A 21,114-nucleotide genomic window follows, 5' to 3' on the forward strand; every position below is an offset into this window, starting at 1 on the left:
CAGCATAGACATGTATCCTTAACCATCCTACTACAGGAATTTGCAATGCTTGACATTTCCTAAAGTCTGTTAGTAATAGTAATATTTAGCGCTAACTGCATAGAAACATTACTTTATAAGGGTAGGCGAACAGCGGCGAACAGCAGAGGCTAACAGCAGGAGTTTGCCTGGGAGCTGTCCAAGAGGAGGTACGCTAAGTGCTGCATTAGGGGGGCTGTGTTGGTGAGTATCTGAGTGCCTGCTGCTGGGACAGTTGGTCAGTTTGACCGTGTGCTTGATTGCTTGCTTGTTTGTTTGAAAAGTGTGAATTGGGAGTGCTTTGTTCCAGGTGGGCCTTGAGTGGGCCTGACTGGTATATAAGGGCAGTCAGCAGCGAACCAGCTGAGCGGCTAACAGCAGAGGCTAACAGCAGGAGTTTGCCTGGGAGTTCGCGTGGGGAGAGTGCACTGAGGCTTTCATCTGCAGGTTTCTCAGAGTAGTTCCTGCAACAGTTGAGGAAGCTCCTAAGAGGACTGTGATATGGAAGGTGAGCGATCAGCTGTTGTAACCTGCACAGGTTGTGCCATGTTTGTCTTTCTTCCGCAGGACAGAAGTGACTTTGTCTGTACAAAGTGCAAGCTGGTCTCCATATTGGAGGAGAAGGTTCGAGGGCTGGAGAAACAAGTATCGACTCTGCGTTGCATAAGGGAAAATGAAGATTTCCTGGACAGACGTCAGGAGATGCTTCTACGGCCGCAATGTTCTGAAGATTCAGAGCAGGCGCAGCAGGGACAGAAGGATTGTGAGGAGCTTTGGCAGCATGTGACCTCCAGAAGAAGAAAGAGGAGCGTCCATGCACCAGCAATGGAGATACAGGTGAGCAATCGTTTCCATGTTCTCTCTACAGGTGCTAATGCGGAGAGCGGACTAGATGGCCCATCTGAGGGAAGGGAGCAGAAGGAGACTCCACCGATTGGAAGGCAAAAGATGCACTGTCCTAGGGATGCGGGTTCCACGACCACCACTCCCAAGAGGAGGAGGAGGGTGGTGGTGGTCGGGGACTCCCTCCTCAGGGGGACTGAGTCATCTATCTGCCGCCCTGACCGGGAAAACCGAGAGGTCTGCTGCTTGCCAGGAGCTAGGATACACGATGTGACGGAGAGACTGCCGAGACTCATCAAGCCCTCGGATCGCTACCCCTTCCTGCTTCTCCACGTGGGCACCAATGATACTGCCAAGAATGACCTTGAGCGGATCACTGCAGACTACGTGGCTCTGGGAAGAAGGATAAAGGAGTTTGAGGCGCAAGTGGTGTTCTCGTCCATCCTCCCTGTGCAAGGAAAAGGCCGGGGTAGAGACCGTCGAATCGTGGAAGTCAACGAATGGCTACGCAGGTGGTGTCGGAGAGAAGGCTTTGGATTCTTCGACCATGGGATGGTGTTCCAAGAAGAAGGAGTGCTAGGCAGAGACGGGCTCCACCTAACGAAGAGAGGGAAGAGCATCTTCGCCAGCAGGCTGGCTAACCTAGTGAGGAGGGCTTTAAACTAGGTTCACCGGGGGAAGGAGACCAAAGCCCTGAGGTAAGTGGGGAAATGGGATCCTGGGAGGAAGCACAAGCAGGAGAGCGCAACAGGGGAGGACTCCTGTCTCATGCTGAGAAAGAGGGACGATCACTGAGTTATCTTAAGTGCCTATACACAAATGCAAGAAGCCTGGGAAACAAGCAGGGAGAACTGGAAGTCCTGGCACAGTCAGGGAACTATGATGTGATTGGAATAACAGAGTCTTGGTGGGATAACTCACATGACTGGAGTACTGTCATGGATGGATATAAACTGTTCAGGAAGGACAGGCAGGGCAGAAAAGGTGGGGGAGTTGCGTTGTATGTAAGAGAGGAGTATGACTGCTCAGAGCTCCGGTATGATACTGCAGAAAAACCTGAGTGTCTCTGGATAAAGTTGAGAAGTGGGAGCAACAAGGGTGATGTCGTGGTTGGAGTCTGCTATAGACCACCAGACCAGGGGGATGAGGTGGACGAGGCTTTCTTCTGGCAACTAGCAGAAGTTGCTAGATTGCAGGCCCTGGTTCTCATGGGAGACTTTAATCACCCTGATATCTGCTGGGAGAGCAATACAGCGGTGCACAGGCAATCCAGGAAATTTTTGGAAAGCGTAGGGGACAATTTCCTGGTGCAAGTGCTGGAGGAACCAACTAGGGGCAAAGCTTTTCTTGACCTGCTGCTCACAAACAGGGAAGAACTAGTAGCGGAAGCAAAAGTGGATGGGAACCTGGGAGGCAGTGACCATGAGATGGTCGAGTTCAGGATCCTGACACAAGGAAGAAAGGAGAGCAGCAGAATATGGACCCTGGACTTCAGAAAAGCAGACTTTGACTCCCTCAGGGAACAGATGGGCAGGATCCCCTGGGAGAATAACATGAAGGGCAAAGGGGTCCAGGAGAGCTGGCTGTATTTTAAAGAATCCTTATTGAGGTTGCAGGAACAAACCATCCCGATGTGTAGAAAGAATAGTAAATATGGCAGGCGACCAGCTTGGCTAAACAGTGAAATCCTTGCTGATCTTAAACGCAAAAAAGAGGCTTATAAGAAGTGGAAGATTGGACAAATGACCAGGGAGGAGTATAAAAATATTGCTCAGGCGTGCAGGAGTGAAATCAGGAAGGCCAAATCACACTTGGAGTTGCAGTTAGCAAGAGATGTTAAGAGTAACAAGAAGGGTTTCTTCAGGTATGTTAGCAACAAGAAGAAAATCAAGGAAAGTGTGGGCCCCTTACTGAATGAGGGAGGCAACCTAGTGACCGAGGATGTGGAAAAAGCTAATGTACTCAATGATTTTTTTGCCTCTGTCTTCACGCACAAGGTCAGCTCCCAGATTGCTGCACTGGGCAGTACAGCATGGGGAGAAGGTGACCAGCCCTCTGTGGAGAAAGAAGTGGTTCGGGACTATTTAGAAAAACTGGACGTGCACAAGTCCATGGGGCCGGATGCGCTGCATCCGAGGGTGCTAAAGGAGTTGGCGGGTGAGATTGCAGAGCCATTAGCCATTATTTTTGAAAACTCATGGCGATCGGGGGAGGTCCCAGATGACTGGAAAAAGGCTAATGTAGTGCCCATCTTTAAAAAAGGGAAGAAGGAGGATCCGGGGAACTACAGGCCAGTCAGCCTCACCTCAGTCCCTGGAAAAATTATGGAGCAGGTCCTCAAGGAATCAATTATGAAACATTTAGAGGAAAGGAAAGTGATCAGGAACAGCCAGCATGGATTCACGAAGGGGAAGTCGTGCCTGACTAACCTAATTGCCTTCTATGATGAGATAACTGGCTCTGTGGATGAGGGGAAAGCAGTGGATGTGTTATTTCTTGACTTTAGCAAAGCTTTTGATACTGTCTCCCACAGTATTCTTGCCACCAAGTTAAAGAAGTATGGGCTGGATGAATGGACTGTAAGGTGGATAGAAAGCTGGCTAGATCGTCGGGCTCAACGGGTAGTGATCAATGGCTCCATGTCTAGTTGGCAGCCGGTTTCAAGTGGAGTGCCCCAAGGGTCGGTCCTGGGGCCGGTTTTGTTTAATATCTTTATTAATGATCTGGAGGATGGTGTGGACTGCACTCTCAGCAAGTTTGCAGATGACACTAAACTAGGAGGCGTGGTAGATACACTAGAGGGTAGGGATCGGATACAGAGGGACCTAGACAAATTAGAGGATTGGGCAGAAAAAAACCTGATGAGGTTCAACAAGGACAAGTGCAGAGTCCTGCACTTAGGACGGAAGAATCCCATGCACTGCTACAGACTAGGGACCGAATGGCTAGGTAGCAGTTCTGCTGAAAAGGACCTAGGGGTCACAGTGGACGAGAAGCTGGATATGAGTCAACAGTGTGCTCTTGTTGCCAAGAAGGCTAACGGCATTTTGGGCTGTATAAGTAGGGGCATTGCCAGCAGATCGAGGAACGTGATCGTTCCCCTTTATTCGACACTGGTGAGGCCTCATCTGGAATACTGTGTCCAGTTTTGGGCCCCACACTACAAGAAGGATGTGGAAAAATTGGAAAGAGTCCAGCGGAGGGCAACAAAAATGATTAGGGGTCTGGATCATATGACTTATGAGGAGAGGCTGAGAGAACTGGGATTGTTTAGTCTCCAGAAGAGAAGAATGAGGGGGGATTTGATAGCAGCCTTCAACTACCTGAAGGGGGGTTCCAAAGAGGATGGAGCTCGGCTGTTCTCAGTGGTGGCAGATGACAGAACAAGGAGCAATGGTCTCAAGTTGCGGTGGGGGAAGTCCAGGTTGGATATCAGGAAAAACTATTTCACTAGGAGGGTGGTGAAACACTGGAATGCGTTACCTAGGGAGGTGGTGGAGTCTCCTTCCTTGGAGGTTTTTAAGGCCCGGCTTGACAAAGCCCTGGCTGGGATGATTTAGCTGGGAATTGGTCCTGCTTTGAGCAGGGGGTTGGACTAGATGACCTCTTGAGGTCCCTTCCAACTGTGATATTCTATTATTCTATGATTCTAGGCTGAGTTAAGTATTAATTTCATTTTTCAGAGAAGGAAATCGAGACATAGAGCAACTAATTGATTTACCTAAGGCCACATAGCATGTAGGCGGGAGAGTCAGCATTAGAATGCAGGAGCTCCTGGCTCCCACCCTAGTGCTCTATCCATTAGACGATGCTGCCTCTGCTTTTTGTACTATTTCTCTACGGGTATGTCTACACTACGGGATTAATCCGAATTTATATAATTCAAATTTGGAAAACAGATTGTATAAAGTCGAATGTATGCAACCACACTAAGCACATTAATTCGGCGGTGTGCGTCCATGTACCGGGGCTAGCGTCGATTTCCGGAGCGTTGCACTGTGGGTAGCTATCCCATAGCTATCCCATAGTTCCCGCAGTCTCCTCCGCCCATTGGAATTCTGGGTTGAGATCCCAATGCCTGATGGGGCCAAAAACATTGTTGCGGGTGGTTCTGGGTATATCCTCCCCCCTCTCCAGGAAGCAACGGCAGACAACCTGTCATAACTATAAAGGGAAGGGTGTAACAGCTGTCCTGTGTACAGTACTATAAAATCCCTCCTGGCCAGAGACTCCAAAATCCTTTTCCCTGTAAAGGGTTAAGAAGCTCAGGTAACCTGGCTGGCCTCTGACCCAAAGGACCAATAAGGGGACAAGATACTTTCAAATCTTGGGGGGGGAAAGGCTTTTGTTTGTGCTCTTTGTTTGGGAGTTCGTTCGCTCTTGGGACGGAGAGGAACCAGACATCAATCCAGGTTCTCCACATCTTTCTAAACAAGTCTCTCCTATTTCAAACTTGTAAGTAAATAGCCAGGCAAGGCGTGTTAGTTTTCCTTTGTTTTCTCAACTTGTAAATGTACCTTTTACTAGAGTGTTTATCTCTGTTTGCTGTACTTTGAACCTAAGGCTAGAGGGGAGTCCTCTGAGCTCTTTAAGTTTGATTACCCTGTAAAGTTATTTTCCATACTGATTTTACAGAGATGATTTTTACCTTTTTCTTTAATTAAAAGCCTTCTTTTTTAAGAACCTGATTGATTTTTCCTTGTTTTTAGATCCAAGGGGGTTGGATCTGTATTCACCAGGAGTTGGTGGAAGGAAGGAGGGGGGATGGTTAATTTCTCCTTGTTTTAAGATCCAAGGGGTTTGGATCTGTATTCACCAGGGAATTGGTGAAAGGTTTCTCAAGGCTTCCCAGGGAAGGGAATTAGCTTTGGGAATGGTGGCAGTGGACCAGATCTAAGCTGGTAGTTAAGCTTAGAAGTCTTCATGCAGGCCCCCACATTTGTACCCTAAAGTTCAAAGTGGGGATACAGCCTTGACATGGTGGCATAGCGGTGGGATTCATTTTAAACCCAAAAACCAGTAAGATTTTTTTTTTCCTTCTAGCTGCTTGGAAAGCAGAGCTGAAGGTAGATGCATATCTTATCTCTCCTTGCCTGAAGGCAGAGGTGTTAAGTTTTTTTAACAAGATCCTTTGTTAAGAGAAGGGTTCCATTAATGAGCAAATGACTGGTAAAAGGAATTTACAAGCGGAATTGGTTTTTTTTCTTTTTACATCCTCGGGAGTAGCTAGTTAGAAAGTCTCTGTTAACTCAGCAGCACCCAGAGCGGAGTACATCCCAGTTTCAGTCAATTGCAGAGGGGGTGACCCAGCACAAGAAAACAGGAAAATGACTACCAAAGAAGTAGCTAAAAAAATAGAACTGACCAAACTAGAAGCAGAAGAAAATGAAAGAAAACATCAGAGACTGCTTCAATTAACAAAACTCGAGACAGAGCAGAGAGAAAGAGAAGAGAAAGCCAAAGAGGAGGCCCACAAGAGAGAGATGGAGCTGAAAGAAAAAGAGATGGAGGAGAGAGAAAAAGAAAGGAAGCATGAACTGGAAGTAGCAAAGGCTAGGCCGGATACAACAGCCAATCCTAACAACCCCTCTCCAGGTACCACTTCCCATCCCAGAAAATTCCCCACCTACAAGGCAGGCGATGATACTGAGGCCTTCTTAGAAAATTTTGAGAGGGCCTGCCTTGGATACAGCATCGCTGCAGACCAGTACATGGTAGAGCTGAGGCCGCAGCTCAGTGGACCCTTAGCAGAGGTGGCGGCTGAAATGCCTAAGGAACACATGAACAGTTATGAAATTTTTAAAAACAAGGCCAGACTCAGAATGGGGCTAACACCCGAGCATGCCCGTCGGTGGTTCAGAGCCCTAAAGTGGAAACCCGATGTGTCATTTACCCGGCATGCCTACCACATTGACAAAAATTGTGATGCCTGGGTGTCAGGAGCAAATGTTAAATCTCTGGAAGATCTGCTTTCCCTAGTAAAAATGGAGCAGTTTTTAGAGGGTGTTCCTGAGGAAATAGAAAGATACATCCTAGATAGGAAGCCCAAAACTGTAACCGAGGCGGGGGAGATTGGAGCCAAATGGGTGGAGGTGACAGAAAAGAAAAAAACTAGTAGCAGTTGGAGCGAATATCAGAAGGGGCACCCTGAAACCAAACCTTACCACCGGGGACAACCCAAGGCCCCACCCACATCCCAAGGGAAACCCCAGACGCCTTCTCACCCCACCACACCAGTCTCCACCAACCAACATTGCCCCGGTGATACCTTAGCAGGGCAATGTTTTAAATGTAATGAACTGGGATATATAAAGGCTCACTGCCCCAAGAACCCCAACCGATTACAGTTCATTACACCACAATCACACCAAAGATCCCCAGACCCAGATGCCTCTCTCATACCATCGGAGCAAAGGGAAACCTTGAGAGTGGGCGGAAAGACGGTTATCGCTTGGAGGGACACTGGGGCACAAGTGTCAACTATCCACCAATCCCTAGTGGACCCCAAACTCATCAACCCGGAGGCTCCAGTGACAATTCAACCCTTCGTGTCACAGTCGGTAACCTTGCCTACAGCCAAGTTGCATGTCCAGTACAAGGGCTGGTCAGGAATGTGGACTTTTGCAGTCTATGACAATTATCCCATCCCCATGCTGCAGGGGGAAGAGTTGGCCAACCATGTGAAGCTAGCCAAGAGGGTGGGAATAGTCACCCGCAGCCAGGCTAAGCAAGCTTTCACCCCCATCCCTGTTCCTGAGCCATCCACCAGGGCCCCGTCTGTGTTACCAGAGACCCAAACAAAGGTGGTGGAACCGGATCCCCTGCCAACGACTGCAACAGCCGTAGTGGATCCAATCCCAGAGACCCAGCCAAAGCCAGTCCCAGAACCGGAACTGGCAACGCAACCAACACCAGAACCATTGCCAGCACTGAGTCCAGCGCTTGCAAACCCATCTACAACTCCAATACAAGAGGGCACCAGAGAGCCTGAACTGGTGGAAGCAGCAGATAACCCTACCCAAGAGGCTCAGCCAGAGCCTGAAATACCACATAGTGCACCAGCGGACAGCGGTTCACAGTCAACGGAAACAGCCCCAGCACCTGCATCGCTTCCAGAGGGACCAAGCCCCAGTCCACAGTCCAAGGAGGAACTGATGTCTCCAGCATCAAGGGAACAGTTCCAGGCCGAGCAGGAAGCAGATGACAGCCTTCAGAAAGCTTGGGCGGCGGCACGGAGCACCCCTCCGCCTCTCAGCTCTTCTAACCGATTCCGGTTTGTTGTAGAACAAGGACTTTTATACAAGGAGACTCTTTCTGGTGGGCACCAGGAAGACTGGCATCCTCAAAGACAGTTGGTAGTTCCCACTAAGTATCGGGTAAAGCTCTTGAGCTTAGCCCATGATCATCCCAGTGGCCATTCTGGGGTGAACAGAACCAAAGACCGATTGGGGAAGGCCTTCCACTGGGAGGGAATGGGCAAGGACGTTGCTAATTATGTCCGGTCTTGTGAGGTGTGCCAACGAGTGGGAAAGCCCCAAGACCAGGTTAAAGCCCCTCTCCAGCCACTACCCATAACTGAAGTCCCATTTCAGCGCGTAGCTGTGGATATTCTGGGTCCTTTCCCAAAGAAGACACCCAGAGGAAAGCAGTACATACTGACTTTCATGGATTTTGCTACCCGATGGCCGGAAGCAGTACCCTTAAGCAACACCAGGGCTAAAAGTGTGTGCCAGGCAGTAGCAGACATTTTTGCCAGGGTAGGTTGGCCCTCCGACATCCTTACCGATTCGGGAACAAATTTCCTGGCAGGGACCATGAAAAACCTGTGGGAAGCTCATGGGGTGAATCACTTGGTTGCCACCCCTTACCACCATCAAACCAATGGCCTGGTGGAGAGGTTTAATGGAACTTTGGGGGCCATGATACGTAAATTCGTAAATGAACACTCCAAGGATTGGGACCTAGTGTTGCAGCAGTTGCTTTTTGCCTACAGGGCTGTACCACATCCCAGTTTAGGGTTTTCACCATTTGAACTTGTGTATGGCCGCGAGGTAAAGGGGCCATTACAGTTGGTGAAGCAGCAATGGGAGGGGTTTACGCCTTCTCCAGGAACTAACATTCTAGACTTTGTAAGCAACCTACAAAGCACTCTCCGACACTCTTTAGCCCTTGCTAAAGAAAACCTAAAGGATGCTCAGGAAGAGCAAAAGGCCTGGTATGATAAACATTCCAGAGGACGGTCCTTCAAAGTAGGAGACCAAGTCATGGTCTTAAAGGTGCTCCAGGCCCATAAAATGGAAGCGTCGTGGGAAGAACCATTCACGGTCCAGGAACGCCTAGGAGCTGTTAACTATCTCATAGCCTCCCCCACCTCCAACATAAAGCCTAAAGTATACCATGTTAATTCTCTTAAGCCCTTTTATTCCAGCGAATTAAACGTTTGCCAGTTTACAGCCCAGGAAACAGATGACGCGGAGTGGCCTGAAGGTGTCTACTACGAAGGAAAAAAGGATGGTGGCGTGGAAGAGGTGAACCTCTCCACGACCCTTGGACGTCTGCAGCGACAGCAGATCAAGGAGCTGTGCACAAGCTTTGCACCAATTTTCTCAGCCACTCCAGGACGGACCGAACGGGCATACCACTCCATTGACACAGGTAATGCTCACCCAGTTAGAACCCCACCCTACCGGGAGTCACCTCATGCCCAAACTGCTATACAAAGGGAGATCCAGGACATGCTACAGATGGGTATAATCCGCCCCTCTAATAGTGCATGGGCATCTCCAGTGGTTCTAGTTCCCAAACCAGATGGGGAAATACGCTTTTGCATGGACTACCGTAAGCTAAATGCTGTAACTCGTCCTGACAACTATCCAATGCCATGCACAGATGAGCTATTGGAGAAATTGGGACATGCCCAATTCATCTCTACTTTAGACTTAACCAAAGGGTACTGGCAAGTACCACTAGATGAACCCACTAAGGAAAGGTCAGCCTTCGTCACCCAGACAGGGGTGTATGAATTCAATGTACTCCCTTTCGGGTTGCGAAATGCACCCGCCACCTTCCAAAGACTTGTAGATGGTCTCCTAGCGGGATTGGGAGAATCTGCTGTTGCCTACCTCGATGATGTGGCCATTTTTTCTGATTCATGGGCAGAGCACCGAGAGCACCTGGAAAAAGTCTTCGAGCGCATCCAGCAGGCAGGACTAACTGTTAAGGCTAAAAAGTGTCAAATAGGCCAAAACAGAGTGACTTACCTGGGGCACCAGGTGGGTCGAGGAACTATAAATTCCCTACAGGCCAAAGTGGATGCTATCCAAAAGTGGCCGGTTCCAAAGTCTAAGAAACAGGTCCAATCCTTCTTAGGCTTGGCTGGATATTATAGGCGATTTGTACCCCACTACAGCCAAATCGCCGCCCCGCTGACAGACCTAACCAGAAAGAAACAGCCAAATGCAGTTCGGTGGACTGATGAGTGTCAAAGGGCCTTTAACCAGCTTAAGGCAACACTCATGTCTGACCCTGTGCTAAGGGCCCCAGACTTTGACAAACCGTTCCTAGTAACCACAGATGCGTCTGAGTGAGGCGTAGGAGCAGTTTTAATGCAGGAAAGACCGGATCAAAAATTCCATCCTGTCGTGTTTCTCAGCAAGAAACTGTCTGAGAGGGAAAGCCACTGGTCAATCAGCGAAAAGGAATGCTACGCCATTGTGTACGCGCTGGAAAAGCTACGCCCATATGTTTGGGGACAGCGTTTCCAACTACAAACAGACCATGCTGCGCTACAGTGGCTTCATACTGCTAAGGGAAATAACAAAAAACTTCTTCGGTGGAGTTTAGCTCTCCAAGATTTTGATTTTGAAATACAACACATTTCGGGAGCTTCTAACGAAGTGGCTGATGCACTCTCCCGGGAAAGTTTCCCAGAGTTAACTGGTTAAAAATTGTTTTTGGAAAGTGGAACATATTGTCAGTTTTTATATAATCAGTAGCATGTCTAAAGGTACATGTGTCTTATTAACTCTGTTTTCTCCTAGAGCTCCAGGAAGAAATCACAGCCAGTGTGGAACCGGATGTCCAACACTATCTGTGATTTGGGGGGCGTGTCATAACTATAAAGGGAAGGGTGTAACAGCTGTCCTGTATACAGTACTATAAAATCCCTCCTGGCCAGAGACTCCAAAATCCTTTTCCCTGTAAAGGGTTAAGAAGCTCAGGTAACCTGGCTGGCATCTGACCCAAAGGACCAATAAGGGGACAAGATACTTTCAAATCTTGGGGGGGGGAAAGGCTTTTGTTTGTGCTCTTTGTTTGGGAGTTCGTTCGCTCTTGGGACGGAGAGGAACCAGACATCAATCCAGGTTCTCCACATCTTTCTAAACAAGTCTCTCCTATTTCAAACTTGTAAGTAAATAGCCAGGCAAGGCGTGTTAGTTTTCCTTTGTTTTCTCAACTTGTAAATGTACCTTTTACTAGAGTGTTTATCTTTGTTTGCTGTACTTTGAACCTAAGTCTAGAGGGGAGTCCTCTGAGCTCTTTAAGTCTGATTACCCTGTAAAGTTATTTTCCATACTGATTTTACAGAGATGATTTTTACCTTTTTCTTTAATTAAAAGCCTTCTTTTTTAAGAACCTGATTGATTTTTTCCTTGTTTTAAGATCCAAGAGGTTTGGATCTGTATTCACCAGGAGTTGGTGGAAGGAAGGAGGGAGGATGGTTAATTTCTCCTTGTTTTCAGATCCAAGGGGTTTGGCTCTGTATTCATCAGGGAATTGGTGAAAGGTTTCTCAAGGCTTCCCAGGGAAGGGAATTAGCTTTGGGAATGGTGGCAGCGGACCAGATCTAAGCTGGTAGTTAAGCTTAGAAGTCTTCATGCAGGCCCCCACATTTGTACCCTAAAGTTCAAAGTGGGGATACAGCCTTGACACAACCGTTTCGCGCCTTTTTCCTGGGTAAACAGTGCAGATGCCATACCACGGCAAGCATGGAGCCCGCTCAGCTCAAGACAGCAGTCATGAACATTGTAAATACCTCGAGCCTTATCGTGCAGTTTATGCTGAACAAGAACCTGGAAAACCAGGCGGCGAGGAGCAGGCTACGGCAGTGTGGCGGCGAAAGTGATGAGGATATGGACATGGAATTCTATCAAACCGCGGGACCCGGTGCTTTGGAAATCATGCTGTTAATGGGGCAGGTTATAGCCGTGGAACGCCGATTCTGGGCCCGGGAAACAAGCACAGACTGGTGGGACCGCATAGTGTTGCAGGTGTGGGACGATTCCCAGTGGCTGCGAAACTTTCGCATGCGTAAGGGCACTTTCTTGGAACTTTGTGACTTGCTTTCCCCTGCCCTGAAGCGCCAGAATACCAAGATGAGAGCAGCCCTCACAGTTGAGAAGCGAGTGGCAATAGTCCTGTGGAAGCTTGCAACGCCAGACAGCTACCGGTCAGTCGGGAATCAATTTGGAGTGGGCAAATCTACTGTGGGGGGCTGCTGTGATGCAAGTAGCCAAAGCAATCACTGAGGTGCTGCTACGAAAGGTAGTGACTCTGGGAGATGTGCAGGTCATAGTGGATGGCTTTGCTGCAATGGGATTCCTAACTGTGGTGGCACGATAGATGGAACCCATATCCCTATCTTGGCACCGGAGCAGCAGGGTACCCAGTACATAAACCGCAAGGGGTACTTTTCAATGGTGCTGCAAGCACTTGTGGATCACAAGGGACATTTCACCAACATCAACGTGGGCTGGGCGGGAAGGGTTCATGATGCTCACGTCTTCAGGAACACTACTCTGTTTAAAGGACTGCAGCAAGGGACTTACTTCCCGGACCAGAAAATAACCGTTGGGGATGTTGAAATGCCAATAGTTATTCTTGGGGACCCAGCCTACCCCTTAATGCCATGGCTCATGAAGCCATACACAGGCAGCCTGGACAGGTGTCAGGAGCTGTTTAACTACAGGCTGAGCAAGTGCAGAATGGTGGTAGAATGTGCATTTGGCCGTTTAAAAGGTCGCTGGCGATCGCTCCTGACTCGCTCTGACCTCAGCCAAAGAAATCTCCCCATTGTTATTTCTGCTTGCTGTGTGCTCCACAATCTCTGTGAAAGTAAGGGGGAGACCTTTATGGCAGGGTGAGAGGCTGAGGCAAATCGCCTGGCTACTGATTACGTGCAGCCAGACACCAGGGCAATTAGAAGAGCACACCAGGAAGCGCTGTGCATCAGAGAAGCTTTGAAAACCAGTTTCATGACTGGCCAGGCTACAGTGTGAAATTTCTGTTTGTTTCTCCTTCATGAAAACCCGCCCCCTTTATTGACTCATTCATTCTCTGTAAGGAACCCACCCTCCCCATTCCCCCAGCTTTCTTTCAAAGGAAATAAAGTCACTATCGTTTAAAAATCATGTATTCTTTATTAAGTGATTATAAACATAGGGAGAGAACCAACAAGGTAATCTGGGTGAGGTTTGGGAGGAGGATAGGAGGGAAGTAAAAGGCCACTGAACAAATTCAATATAATAACATCCTTTTGGTTGGGCTGTCCACTGGGGTGGAGTGGGAGGGTGCACGGAGCCTCCCTCCCCGCGTTCTTACACGTCTGTGTGAGGAGGATATGGAACATGGTGAGGGGGGAGGGAGGTTATACAGCGGCTGCAGCGGCACTCTGTCATCCTGCTGCCATTCCTGAAGCTCCACCGGACGCCGGAGCATGTCCGTTTGCTCACGCAGCAGCCCCAGCGTTGCAGCCTGCCACCTCTCATCTCGAGCGTCCCTCATGACCTCACGTTCACTGGCATCTTTCCTAAATTTAGATACAGCGTCCTTCCACTCATTCAAATGAGCTCTTTCATTGTGGGTGCATTCCATTATTTCCGTGAACATGTCGTCTCGCGTCCTCTTTCTACGCCGCCTTATCTGAGATAGCCTTCAGGACGGAGGAGGGAGGCTTGAAAAATTTGCAGCTGCTGGAGGGAGGGTTGAAAAAAAGGAGAGAAGTTTTTAAAATGATACATTTTACAGAACAATGCTTATACTCTTTCATGGTGAAAAACACTATTCACATTACATAGCACACGTGATTTCAGTACAAGGCCGCATTTTCCATCTTAATATTGAGTGCCTGTGGCTTTGCTGCTAGAGATCACAGACGCAGGTCCGGGCAACAGAATTCAGCTTGCATGCGGCCATGGTAAGCCATTGTCTTTCGGCTTCTGCGCCCTCCTTTCCCACATACCAAGCAAAGCCCGTTGACTGCTGCGGTTTTCCTGTTAATCTTCAGCAGCAGAAAACAAACTAACCCCCCCCCCATCCAATTCTCTGGGATGATCGCTTTATCCCTCCCCCCACCGCGTGGCAGGTATCAGGGAAGATCCCTGCAGAAACCAAACTAACCCCCCCGCTCCCCCTCCCGCCGTGAATTCTCTGGGATGATCGCTGTACCCCTCCCCCCACCACGTGGCTGGTAACAGGGAAGATCCCTGCCAGCCAAACGCGAAAAGCTCAGGGCCAATTCCCCCCCCCCTGCGCTTGGCTAACTGCAGGAAAGGATTTCTTTTCAGCCACAGGCAAACAGCCCAGTAGGAACGGCCACCTCTGTCCCCTTAATTAAGTTCCCGTATTTCAACCAGGTTACCATGAGCGATATCACTCTCCTGCGGATTACACAGCAAGATAAAGAGCGGATGTTGCTTGAATGCGAGCAAACACCGGGACCATACGCTGCCAGGCTTTGTCAGGCAATGATACCAGATTACTTGCTGCAAGCATGGCGCGGTCAAGTGTCCTACCATGGAGAACAGAGTAAGGCTGCACTGCCCAGAAACCTTGTGGCAAGGCTTTTGGAGTACCTCCAGGAGAGCTTCATGGAGATGTCCCTGGAGGATTTCCACTCCATCCCCAGACACGTTAACAGATTTTTCCAGTAGCTGTACTGGCCACGAATGCATCCCAAGTCCTCAGGGCAAAGTAATCATTAAAAAACGCTTGCTTTTAAAACAAGTTTTATATTTTAAAAGGTAAACTCACCTGAGATCCCTTCCATGGGGTCATGGTCTTGGATACTAGCTTGGGAGGGTTGGGAGGGTACTTCAGTCAGGCTGAGAAAAATATCCTGGCTGTTGGGGAGAACGGAGTGCTGGGTGCTCTCTGCAAGCTCGTCCTCCTCCTCCTCTTCCCCATCCGCAGAATCCTCAGGTGTAGCTGATGAGACTATCCCCGACCCGGAATCCACGGTCACAGGTGGGGTAGTGGTGGCGGCCCCCCCTAGAACTGCATGCAGCTCGTCTCTGACCCGGAGCGACCGTTTGCCTCCTTTGTTTTTTGATAGGCTTGTCTGAGCTCCTTGACTTTCACGCGGCACTGATCTGAGTCCCTATTGTGGCCTCTCTCCATCATGCCCTTGGAGATTTTTTCAAAAGTTTTGGCATTTCGTCTTTTCGAACGAAGTTCTGCTAGCACTGAATCCTCTCCCCATATAGCGATCAGATCCAGTACCTCCCGTATGGTCCATGCTGGTGCTCTTTTTCGATTATCGGCCTGCATGGTTACCTGTGCTGATGAGCTGAGCTATCTGTGGTCACCTGTGCTCTCCACACTGGGCAAACAGGAAATGAAATTCAAATTTTCCTGGGGCTTTTCCTGTCTACCTGGCCAGTGAATGCAAGTTCAGATTGCTGTCCAGAGCGGTCACAATGGTGCACTCTGGACAGCTCCCGGAGGCCAATACCATCGAATTGCGGCCACACTAACCCTAATTCGAAATGACAAAATCGATTTTGGCGCTACTCCGCTCGTCGGGGTGGAGTACAGAAATCGATTTTAAGAGCCCTTTATTTCGAAATAAATGGCTCCGTTGTGTGGACGGGTGCAGGGTTAATTCGATTTAACGCTGCTAAATCCGAATTAAAGTCATAGTGTAGACCACGCCTACTTGTTGGCTGAGCTCTCACCAGTGCCGTCATCCTTGGTACTCACACAGTCAGAACCTTGTAGGCAAATCACATTCAGCCTTCACAGTTTTCATTTTAAATATATAGCCTATGATTGGCCTATGATTTGATGGGCAGGGATGGTGTCTCTAGCCTCTGTTGCCAGAAGCTGGGAATGGGCGACAGGGAATGGATCACTTGATGATTACCTGTTCTGTTCATTCCCTCTGGGGCACCTGGCACTGGCCACTGTCGGGAGACAGGATACTGGGCTAGATGGACCTTTGGTCTGACCCAGTGTCACGGAGTGTGGGGGAGTCAGGGCCTTGCACCCCCCACTTCCTGCGATTCACTGTGACTCTCAGCCAGCCAGTAAAACAGAAGGTTTATTAGATGACAGGAACACAGTCCAAAACGGAGCTTGTAGGTACAGACAACAGGACCACCTCAGTCAGGTCCATCTTGGGGGGCAGGGAGCCTAGACCCCGGCCCTGGGTCTCCCTCCTTTTCCCCAGCCAGCTCCAAACTGAAACCCCCTCCAGCCTCTCCCCTGTCTCTTTCCCAGGCCAGGAGGCCACCTGATCTCTTTGTTCCCCAACACCTTCAGTTGGCACTTGCAAGGGAGGGGCCAGGCCAACAGTTGCCAGGAGACAGGGTGTCGGCCATTCTCTGTGCAGAGAACATCACCAGGGCCAGCTCCAGGCACCAGCGGCAAAAATGCTGGAGCCGGCCCTGAGCATCACACTGGTCTTCTTAGGCCTGGCTACACTTGCAGATGTACAGCGCTGTGAGTTAAACCTGACTTCGTGCAGCTGAGTAGGGAAAGCGCTGCAGTCTGTCCACACTGACAGCTGCCCAGCGCACTGTCGTGGCCACATTTGCGGCAATTGCAGCGCTATTGGGAGCAGTGCATTATGGGCAGCTATCCCACGGAGCACCTTTTCCCATTCTGGCGCCGTGGGTTGTGGGAAGGGGGCGTGGGTGTGGGGGATTCTGGGTCCTGTCCCAATGCCCCGTGATGCATCACTTCGCATCCCAGAAATCCCATTGTTTCCGTTCACCTTTGGCACCATCTTTCAACGGTTTCTGTGCAGCGCGATCTGTCTGCGGGAAATGGAGCCCAAACTGCTGAGGCATATGCTGACTTATCTCGCCAGCACGTCACGTTTGGTTGTCGAACTATTCCTTAAGATCCAAGGTGACAGTGAGGGTGAGGAGGTCCGACGATGCTATCGAGCCGTGTAATGCGTACGACACGAAATTGCTTGTGGCATTCACGGACATGCTAAGCACCATGGAACGCCACTTTTGGGTTCGGGAAACAAGCACCGAGTGGTGGGATCACATCGTCATGGAAGTCTGGGATGGAAGTCTGGGATGACGAGCAGTGGCTGCAGAACTTTCGGATGAGAAAAGCCACTTTCATGGGACTGTGTGAGGAGCTTGCCCCCACCCTGCGGTGCAAGGACACGAGATTGAGAGCTGCCCTGCCAGTGGAGAAGCGGGTGGCTATTGCAATCTGGAAGCTGGCAACTGCAGGCCTTAGGGCGGCAAAAAAGCCAGAGCCGGCCCTGACCAAGGCCTTAGGCTCTGCAACAATCACACACTCTTATCCCATGCAAAGGGGAAACTGAGGCACCCACACAGTATTCGGAAAAAACATTAAGAATATTCCCACTTCGTCACACCCAGTTATCGCCATTCTATGATTTTGTTTTCTTTTTATACATATTTTTAGCATCACGCATACTTCTACAGTTAGACAAAGTTGGGAATCTAATAATATGGCAGAGATTTGCATGGTTTTATCTCAGACACAGATTAAGCCAGTGAGAATTTGCATTTTCCATCCAAATAAAAGCAACTTAACTAATTAGCATTGCTCCATGTTGTTTTATTCCATCTCAGACTCTTAGTTAATGCAGCCAGAAGTCACGAGGAGTTAAAGGGGAGATTTGCAAAACGATTTATGTGATTTAGGAGCACAATTCCCATTGACTTGCCAATGGAACTGTGCTCCTAAATCACTTAGACAGCTTTGAAAATCCCACACTGTAGCCTTCAACCTTTCAACCTCTGCCTTAAAATTAGAGGGTTGCACCATTACCTCTAGGAAGCAGAGACCACAATTCTTCATCCCCCCCTTTACATGTCAGAGCTGTCAAACCTTCACACAAAGATTTTATCAGGACATGTATGGAACATTTTCTCATTGATATACTCATTGAAGATTCACTTGTCATCATTAATAAAAGGCCTATACAGTGCATCATTAATGAAAGCACAGTGAAAAATCATAGAGTCTCATTCTACATGGCATTGAGAGAGATACAGGAACGACTCTATTATTTCAACGCTGCTGCCAATCAAAGGGATCAATTATTTTCTTTCATTCTGCAGTTCCCACACTAAGGGGGCTGTAGTACTGGGAATTCATTTTTTTTATTTTTTCCCTCCCTGATAAAACAACTGCCAAGAGATTTCATGTCAAACTAAAAATCCATTATTAAATTTACAAAATGACTATGTTTACCTAGTGCTAGAGGCGGTTTAAAGGCAGGAAATTCAGGGTTCAGAGAAACAAGAATACATACACTGCTGCAGTGAAATCTGTAAACATTGTTGAGCGAGGAATCCACATCCCAGTGCATGATGTAGTAGCTATCACCTAGACAGAAAGACAGGAGGGTGTCAGAGGGGCAGAGATAAGAGAGGTTTGTGCATTAACTACAGCATCTTTAGAGAAAGGGTCTTTTCGATATTCAATTGAATTTCTTTCTCCCCCCTCTTACCGGAGCTGCTGCATTTATCCAAATCAAAATTGTCCTTTTAGAGGAGGGGGTTTTCTTGTAGATATAGAACACTTCCTCTACAAACACCAGGTCGGCTATTAGTGTCATTAGAGTCAAGATGGCAAAGAGAAATATACCTGTTAGATCAAGGCCTGCAAAAAAGAAAAAAAAGACACATTTTATTTTAGGAGTGTAACATGTTCAATGCAAGAAAGTGCCTCAGAAAGAAGTTTTAGGTCCCACTCCTGCAAAGGCTTTCTTAACTTGATGCACTGACATTGACTTCAATGGGATGCCTCGCAGTACATCAGGTTAAGCTCATGAGCAAGTCTTTGCAGGATCTGGACCTCAGGCTCCATATTCATCTTAGTGCATACATATGTAACTCCAGCAGCAAAGTGTAGTGTTTAGGGCCCCATAGAGTACAGCCTGTCCTTCTCTCCCCCCACACCCTCCACCAGGGGAAGGTTTAAAAAAAAATCTCAGGCAGCCCTTAGTTGAAATCAGCTGTTCCTAACTGACCTCAGGTAACTCCCTCTCAGCTGATCCTAACTGAACTCTGGTAACCCCTTCTCAGCTGAACCTGATTGATCTGTAGTCACCCAGACCCAGTTTGAAAGGGAGGAGGGCCTTTTAACCTTCCGGGACTGCTTTTTACCCACCCCCTCTCCTCCCGCAGCCGTTTGTCCTGAGTTTATCACAGTAGAAAGAACGTATCTCTGTTTTTGTGTGACATCCTGCAAAAATCCCCTTCAGATTCCTGAACACGGACTTTGACATGCCTGCAATAGAGACATTCCTTGAGCATTAATCCATGCTGGTTCTCATGCAGGAAGGATCAGAAATGCATGTTGGGACGAGGTTCTAGGACAAGTACTCTTGTATGAATCTAAATAAATAACACCAAATATTCTGGGAGATGTACTCACTCCAGCTGGACCATAAGCAAAGCCGCATTTATTCAATATTAGTTCCTTACCTTAACAATGAGTTTAAGGGGCTATTCCTGCATGCCTTGGGCATTCAAAATCCCCGTGGGTCTGTGTGGGAGTTTTATCTGCACAAGGAATGCGTTAATCATAGATTCCCAGGGGCCTGGGATACAACTGCCTGTTTCTGGCCAGGTTAAATTATCATCAGGGGCGGCTTCAGGCACCAGCGCAGCAAGCATGTGCCTGGGGCGGCAAGCCGCGGAGGGCAGCCTGCCGGTCACTGTGAGGGCAGCAGACAGGCAGTCTTTGGTGGCATGCCTGCGGGAGGTCCACCAGTCCCGCGGCTTCGGCGGCAATTCGGCAGCGGGTACGCCAAAGGTGCGGGACCGGCAGATCACCTGCAGAAACGCCACCGAATCCGCATGACCGCCCGCAGGCGTGCCGCTGAAGGCCGCCTGACTGCCGTGCTTGGGGCGGCAAAAAACATAGAGCCGTCCCTGATTATCATTGTGCTTCTCCTCCTTGGCACTGGGTATTGACATTAATATTTACCTCTGGCTCAGTGTAAGGCCGGTCTACACTACTTGGTTAGGTCGACAAAAGGCACTTTACGTCAACCTAGTTGTGCATGTGTCTACACTTATTTGGTCTCCCACTGCTATGCTGAGATAGTAACACCACCTCCCTGAGCAGCATAGAGTCACAGTGAATGTATTTAGGTCAATACAGGGTAAGTATAGATACTGCATTACTTATGTCGACCCTCCAGCAGCTGTCCCACAATAACCCACAGTGGCAGTTCCACTGCTTAGGGGTCACGGAGCCCAAAAGCCCTCCCCTCCCTTTAAAACCCCACCATTTTTGAAATTCCTTTTCCTGATTGTCCAGCTTGATGAGCACACCTAGCAGCTCTCCATTGCTGTGTGCAACTGCCCAGCTGACCTCGCTGGCTGCCCGCTCCAGATGCGCCCCTGCCTGCAATAGACAGGAGATATTGCATCTGTTGATCTGTGGGAAAAGAGGCTGTGAAGGCACAGATCCAATCCAGCCATAGAAACATCGACATATACGAGCAGATTGCTGGGGTGATGCAGGAGAAGGGCTACACTGGGGACCAGCAGCAGGGCCACGTGAAAGCCAACAAGCTGTGGCCAGTATACAAAAAGACCAGAGAGGCCAGCGAGCTGGTGCCAAACCTCAGACCTGCTGCTTTTACGAAGAGCTGCATGCTATCCTCGGCAGAGACCCCACTACCACATCCCACAGCACTGTGGATACCTCCAAGAAGCCCAAATCATAAGCCCCTTCCATGAACAGCAACGAGGAGGAGGAGCTGGTGGAAGAGGACAAGGAGGAGTATGGGGGACAGGTGACGGGGGAGCCAGCTGCGCAGTGAGCCAGGATCCATTTTTAACTCCACTGCAATATAGCCAGTCCCACCAGTAGAGCAAGGGCAAGCGTGATGCAGGGGAAGGAACCTCGGGTAACTGTGTAGATAAGTTTTCAATGACAGGGACGGACCCCCAGAGTAGCAGGACACATCTTTTGACTTTTCATCAATTTACTTGTGCTAGAAGAGGCAGTGGTACAAGTCTG

At 49.0% G+C, this 21,114-nt stretch overlaps 1 protein-coding gene across 3 annotated transcripts in view; it reads right to left on the reverse strand.

Moving 5' to 3' along the window:
* LOC101947155 (organic solute transporter subunit alpha-like) overlaps nt 1-21,114 on the reverse strand; it is a 57,443-nt gene that overhangs the window by 15,263 nt on the left and 21,066 nt on the right. For all 3 annotated transcript variants that reach the window (XM_065579409.1, XM_065579399.1, XM_065579405.1), the window contains 2 exons: nt 18,587-18,738; nt 18,389-18,462 (listed from right to left, as the gene is read on the reverse strand). In XM_065579409.1, coding sequence (XP_065435481.1) covers nt 18,389-18,462; nt 18,587-18,694 — 182 coding nt within the window. In that variant the 5' untranslated portion in view covers nt 18,695-18,738. The remainder of the gene's footprint in view (nt 1-18,388; nt 18,463-18,586; nt 18,739-21,114) is intronic.

Source organism: Chrysemys picta, chromosome 1, assembly GCF_011386835.1.
Source record: "Chrysemys picta bellii isolate R12L10 chromosome 1, ASM1138683v2, whole genome shotgun sequence".
In the NCBI taxonomy this organism is placed as follows: domain Eukaryota; kingdom Metazoa; phylum Chordata; order Testudines; family Emydidae; genus Chrysemys; species Chrysemys picta.